We start from the raw sequence: 6,772 nt of genomic DNA on the forward strand, positions 1-6,772 counted from the left end.
TCATGCCACTGCATCTCAATAGGATTCAGGTCAGGACTTTGACTAGGCCACTCCAAAGTCTTCATTTTGTTTTTCTTCAGCCATTCAGAGGTGGATTTGCTGGTGTGTTTTGGATCATTGTCCTGCTGCAGAACCCAAGTTCTCTTCAGCTTGAGGTCACGAACAGATGGCTGGACATTCTCCTTCAGGATTTTTTGGTCAACAGCAGAATTCATGGTTCCATTTATCACAGCAAGTCTTCCAGGTCCTGAAGCAGCAAAACAGCCCCAGACCATCACACTACCACCACCATATTTTACTGTTGGTATGATGTTCTTTTTCTGAAATGCAGTGTTACTTTTACGCCAGACGTAATGGGACACACACCTTCCAAAAAGTTAAACTTTTGTCTCGTCAGTCCACAGTATTTTCCCAAAAGTTTTCTGGCAAAACTGAGACGAGCCTTTATGTTCTTTTTGCTCAGCAGCGGTTTTCGTCTTGGAACTCTGCCATGCAGACCATTTTTGCCCAGTCTCTTTCTTATGGTGGAGTCATGAACACTGACCTTAACTGAGGCAAGTGAGGCCTGCAGTTCTTTGGATGTTGTTGTGGGGTCTTTTGTGACCTCTTGGATGAGTTGTCGCTGCATTCCCTGTCCATCACTGTTAGATGCGTGTGTCATATACCTTTGTGGGTGTGCATGTGTGGCCTCCGGTGACCATCTGTGGATACTTTTATTATTAATTTTAAAGTACAGCTGGTCAAATGAACAGAGAGAGAGAGAGAGAGAGAGAGAGAGAGAGAAAGAGATACCATAGCTCACTTCAGTTATATACAGATAATACTAGTAAAATCATAATAAATTTAATTTTAAACCATGATTAAACAATGAACTTTCCAAATTTGTAATTAATTTTAATATATAATTTCATTTTTTATTTACTTTATTTTAATTTACAATTGAAAAAGACTAAATTAATGGCTAATTAACACTTTATTAAGCAAATTACAAAAATGTCCATGAAGCGACAATCACAGCTGATCAGAATGTATTTTGATGTTGTATAGTAACGTGAAGTGAAACTATTTTAGACCGATGAAATTTCAGTGTGGGTGGGGCGACAAATATAACATTACAAAACCAGAAACTGCCTGCCACAGGTTACTCGGATTAGGAAAAAACCTTGTTCACACTGAAAAAAATCACAAAGTCACTGTGCTATGAGGCTAACAGACGTTTCTATTTGACAACAGCAAGAGTACAAACAAGCACAAGTATATCACTTTCAGCTGAACCTCCATTAAAAATGCAAACCAAGCTCACTTCAGTTATATACAGATAATACTAGTAAAATCATAATAAATTTAATTTTAAACCATGATTAAACAATGAACTTTCCAAATTTGTAATTAATTTTAATATATAATTTCATTTTTTATTTACTTTATTTTAATTTACAATTGAAAAAGACTAAATTAATGGCTAATTAACACTTTATTAAGCAAATTACAAAAATGTCCATGAAGCGACAATCACAGCTGATCAGAATGTATTTTGATGTTGTATAGTAACGTGAAGTGAAACTATTTTAGACCAATGAAATTTCAGTGTGGGTGGGGCGACAAATATAACATTACAAAACCAGAAACTGCCTGCCACAGGTTACTCGGATTAGGAAAAAACCTTGTTCACACTGAAAAAAATCACAAAGTCACTGTGCTATGAGGCTAACAGACGTTTCTATTTGACAACAGCAAGAGTACAAACAAGCACAAGTATATCACTTTCAGCTGAACCTCCATTAAAAATGCAAACCACTCTGGAAGCACACAATTTTTTGTGCACTCATTGAGAGTTCAATGAAACCTTTATATTTCTTTGCAGGTTGAGCAGTGCTGCGGCTGTCATTACAGTAGCCTGCTCTCCTCCGGACCACATTTAGACCGATTCAGAGGAGTTTTTTACTTAAAGTGGACCCATGTCATTAAGTCCTTCTGAATGTGAAATGCAGAGTGAAATGTGCATGCTGACTGTGATGAGGTTTTCACTCTGTGCCTTTTGGTAGAAGGAGAAAGAAGTGTGTGTTTGTGTGTGTGTCGTTGATCTCTTAATTTCACCGTTCAGACACGGCACCTGTTGTACAAACATTTTACAGCTTATTTTAGCGCTAATCTGAAAGCATTTGGTCTCTCTTTCTCTAGTAAGCTGTTGCTGAAGGGTGATTAGAAGGAGGTTTCGGTTTAAAGTGCTTTTCTCAAAATAAAAGACACAGAGTAAGTGTTTTAACACAGTGTGAGCAGTTCTGCAGGTCATGTTTTCATGCAAACACACACTCACCCCTGACGAAGGGTACGCCGTCCACCCGAGCTCTGCTGTGGCGGTCCGGGTGTCCATTAATGTTTCTGAAAAGCAGACAAAAAAAGATTTATGAGGAATCATGAATATTTATGTTTATCTCTCAGTTCTTGCAATGTACATTGTTTGCATAAAGAATTCTAGAAGAGATTGCAGTATCTTGATGGGGGAAAAAAAAAAACTGAACTGTGTGTTTCCATCCAAAATGTGCTGTTCTGGTTTAGAGGACCAGGTCTGAAGAGCGCTGCTCTAGAATACAAACTCTCCGCAGTGCCACTTTTGCACCACAGTGGCCCTGTGTTTCTGAAGACGGATATAGGATAAGTTGTCTGTGTCCTTAAAGTTGTCAGCTCTTGTCTGACCTTATCAGAGGAGATATCTGTGACCAGCCGGGAGAATAATCCACATGCACACACTCCACCAAACGCAGATAAGATGGTTGAAAGTGATAGAAAACCTGGATTGATACCTGACTTTAACATCAATGACCATCAGAGCAGAAGAAAACATTTGTGCCATGTGTGTCCCTCATATATACAGTATGTGCATAAAAAAAATATTTAATGAATAGCTGATATAGCTGTTTTTACAGACATTTCTCAACAGCACAAAAAGAAAAGAAGAAAAACTCTATTCTTGAGTATTTTTTATGAAGATTAATTTTAAGCCTGTCCTCATACCCCATTCCAATTTTTCAATAGCATATTATTAGCAAATCATTCTATATATATATAATATATATTAGAATATTAGCAAAAATTAATTTGGGAATAAAGCTAGCATTTTCTTAATATATATTTTTGAATAGATTTTGGTTGACTTAATATATTATTAAAAGTTGTGTCTCCTGGTTGAACGTCAGGTGTCTTTTGATTGGGAAAACAATCATAGAACATTCAAGGGATCCACACAAAAAAAAAGTGAAAAAAGTGTTACTTTTTTTTTTTTTACAAAATAATTAAATAAATAATAAAGCTTTATTTTTAGTAGTGTTTTTTTTCCTATCCTAAATTAATAAATAAACAAAAATTCATTTATTCATCCATTCGAAATAACTAAATAAATAAATAAATAAAAATAAATAAAAATAAATAAAAATAAATAAATAATATTAGTTTCTTCCTTTCATTAAGATTTTTGGTCTTTTGTCTTGCTTCCAATTTCTCCTTGCTATAACAGCACAAAGTCAGAGCTTTTTTCTTCCTTTAAAGTAATGAACAATTCCATAATTTAAAATAAATAAATAATATTATGAAATATGATCATTTAAGAGTTTATACTAAACATATTAGCATGAAATTCATATCCCAGGATATGAAAGAATATTTAAACTTGCTCAAACACTTTCTTTAATCGCTTTATCAAACTGAAAACCAATGGAACCTCAAAAGCAACCGTTTCATAAAACTGACCCGTTTGTATTCAGTATGCGATATTGTTTTTATGCTCACATTTGCACGCTTGAGTAATTGCTTAAAAAAAGACACACACAGGCTCTGAAGAGTAAACTGCTCAGTGCACATGTCACTACGATGATGTTCACTTCAGTTGTGCTGCGCTGTAGGGGCTTCCTGCACTACGACATCGTTAAAGCACCGGACAAGTTTCTGAAGTCAAACCACATCAGATCTACATCCAACTCCTAAACCCACCAACAGCCATTCTCCATCTACCCTTCCCTCTGGGTCTGTCACACACACACATGCATATATGACGCACTGTGACTTAATTGCATCCCGTGCGCCCGGCTCGGAGCGGAGCCTGTCACACTGGGATGGTTATAAGTAACAAGTCATGTCACAGGAGAGAGAAAAGATGAAGAATATCCACTCTTTCCACAAAACACAATCCGACGCTACAAACCGGAATCCAACTGTCATTTCCACTCTCCTCTCCCTCTCTGCGTCCCTCGTATCTCCATCCCTCTGGAGTTAATCATACACTCTTCTCCTTTGACGTTTCTCTATATTTCAAGAGGAAGAAAGAGAAGATGAAGTAAGAAGGCTTCGCTCTCTTTCAGATAGATGAGGAGAAGCAGATGACAAGCACTCGAGCTTCCTGCTGATGGATTCATAACGTGATGTATAATTCTGCGATAACGTGACACTCTCCTCCCCGGCCGTCAATAACTCACCACCGGCTGATCAAGAAAACACGCCTTATTGTCATACTCTTGAGGAAAGCATCAATAAGGCTCATAAAGTGTTTTATCCAAGTCAGTGGCAGCCGGTAACTTCCTCAAACACAACAAATCAAATTCAAATCGGCGTTCCTCAGTCTAATCATGTTTACTCTCTGTATGCAGGCACACACTGTAAATCCTGAACTGCACACATGGGTTTTTAGGCATCGTAGACACATTCAATGGTTCCAAGCAGTAGGCAGCTAAATAATGCTATCTTGTAAGGCAGCAGCAAATGTAACGTTAAAATAGCAAAACCTCAATCAACTGTAAGCTCAGTGATGAGTCACTAGAGCCGAGACAGATCCATTTTACTCAGTACTAAAAATACTGGTCAATATTAGGGGTTGGTAATTAAAAAATAAAATAAGTCTAATTAATACAGGATTAATATGAAATAATATTACAATTTAAAATCAGATATTAAGAGATTAATAATATCATAATTTGTATGAAACAATGCTCAGTCAAACAGGTAGCCCTACCCATAATTCAAACTTGAACAGCGGTGCTCATTTTCATGAATAAAAAATAAATAAATAAAATAAAATCACAAGCTAAATAAATATTTAAATACAATTTTATTAAAATAACATGCCAAGTCACAAGCTACTTAAAATGAATAAAATCCTTAAATAAATAATAGAAAATAAAATCTTATAAAATACAATAAAATAAAATACTTGAATATTTCAATTAAATGTTATTAAAATAGCATGCCAAGCCACAGGCTACTTAAAATAAATATTTAAATTAAATTAAATCATCATGCAAAGCTACTTAAATATTTAAATGACCTTAAATTAAAATAGCATGTCACAAGATACTTAAAAATAATAAAATAACATTTTAACATAGCAAAAACCAAGACTTGAGAAAAAGAAAGCTTTAACACGGTGAGTGATTCTGTTGTTATTGATCGGTGATGATTGATGAAGCCTCTGTGTGAGATAATAAGCAGAAGCTCATTCTTTCATTCATTCATTACGTAATTGGGAGAGCGGAGCGTTAAGAACCAATCAGAGACACTCTTTTACAGCTGTGGGCAGGGCATGGGGTGATTATTGGAGATATTAAATCCCTAGACTGAAAAAAATGCACACACAAACACAACACACACTGTGGTTTGTCTCTGTTATTAAACACACACACACACCATAATTCAAATTCTTTAAATAGCACAGCTTGTGCGGTTCCTCCAGCTGGTGTCTCAGAGGAGACAGACCTCTGTACATTGCTTCAATCAGGAGTTACATCCTCCTCCAGTTAATCACTCTCATTTGGGGTGGCAGCAAAACAGCCCCAGACCATCACACTACCACCACCATATTTTACTGTTGGTATGATGTTCTTTTTCTGAAAATGCAGTGTTACTTTTACGCCAGACGTAATGAGACACACACCTTCCAAAAAGTTCAACTTTTGTCTCGTCAGTCCACAGAGCATTTTCCCAAAAGTCTTGGGGATCATCAAGATGTTTTCTGGCAAAACTGAGATGAGCCTTTATGTTCTTTTTGCTCAGCAGCGGTTTTCGTCTTCGAACTCTGCCATGCAGACCATTTTTGCCCAGTCTCTTTCTTATGGTGGAGTCATGAACACTGACCTTAACTGAGGCAAGTGAGGCCTGTAGTTCTTTGGATGTTGTTGTGGGGTCTTTTGTGACCTCTTGGATGAGTCGTCGCTGTGCTCTTGGGGTAATTTTGGTTGGCCGGCTACTCCTGGGAAGGTTCTCCACTGCCTTACATGCCTCTACATGTTTTTGCCATTTGTGAATAATGGCTCTCACTGTGGTTCGCTGGAGTCCCAAAACAAAAAATAATCACACATTTTTTTCTGAAATTAATTGTGATTAATCGTAATTAATCCCACTGAACATTAAAGTTTTTTAAATATACTTTTATATTGCAATAATTTCATATTCAGTCTTCAAAAATGTATGTAATAATTAATGTAGAAACAATATAAAGACAAATATCACTGATACCAATACTACTGATGATCAATTTTAACATTTATTAGACTTTAAAAAAGAACAACTTCTAATTTAAGTGAACTTAAAACAATCTTGACATAAACCCATTATAATAAATGTCATAATTACCTGTGCCCTTCAGCAAGGAAATATACAGAAATTGAATAAAGTTATCAAACACTAAATTCTAAATTAAATACAGATGAATCCTTAATGCTACAAAAGTTATTGATTTCCTCTTTTTTCTTTTGTTCTTTGATGAACAGACATCACAGCAGCTGGT

At 35.9% G+C, this 6,772-nt stretch overlaps 1 protein-coding gene across 1 annotated transcript in view; it reads right to left on the reverse strand.

The window, feature by feature from the left end:
• The window catches only part of ephb1 (EPH receptor B1), a 262,922-nt gene that overhangs the window by 165,812 nt on the left and 90,338 nt on the right, over positions 1-6,772 (reverse strand). The window contains exon 2 of the mRNA XM_016231011.1: positions 2,318-2,382. Within this exon, the coding sequence (XP_016086497.1) occupies positions 2,318-2,382 (65 nt within the window). The remainder of the gene's footprint in view (positions 1-2,317; positions 2,383-6,772) is intronic.

Source organism: Sinocyclocheilus grahami, unplaced genomic scaffold, assembly GCF_001515645.1.
Source record: "Sinocyclocheilus grahami isolate Dianchi unplaced genomic scaffold, SAMN03320097.WGS_v1.1 scaffold382.1, whole genome shotgun sequence".
NCBI lineage: Eukaryota > Metazoa > Chordata > Actinopteri > Cypriniformes > Cyprinidae > Sinocyclocheilus > Sinocyclocheilus grahami.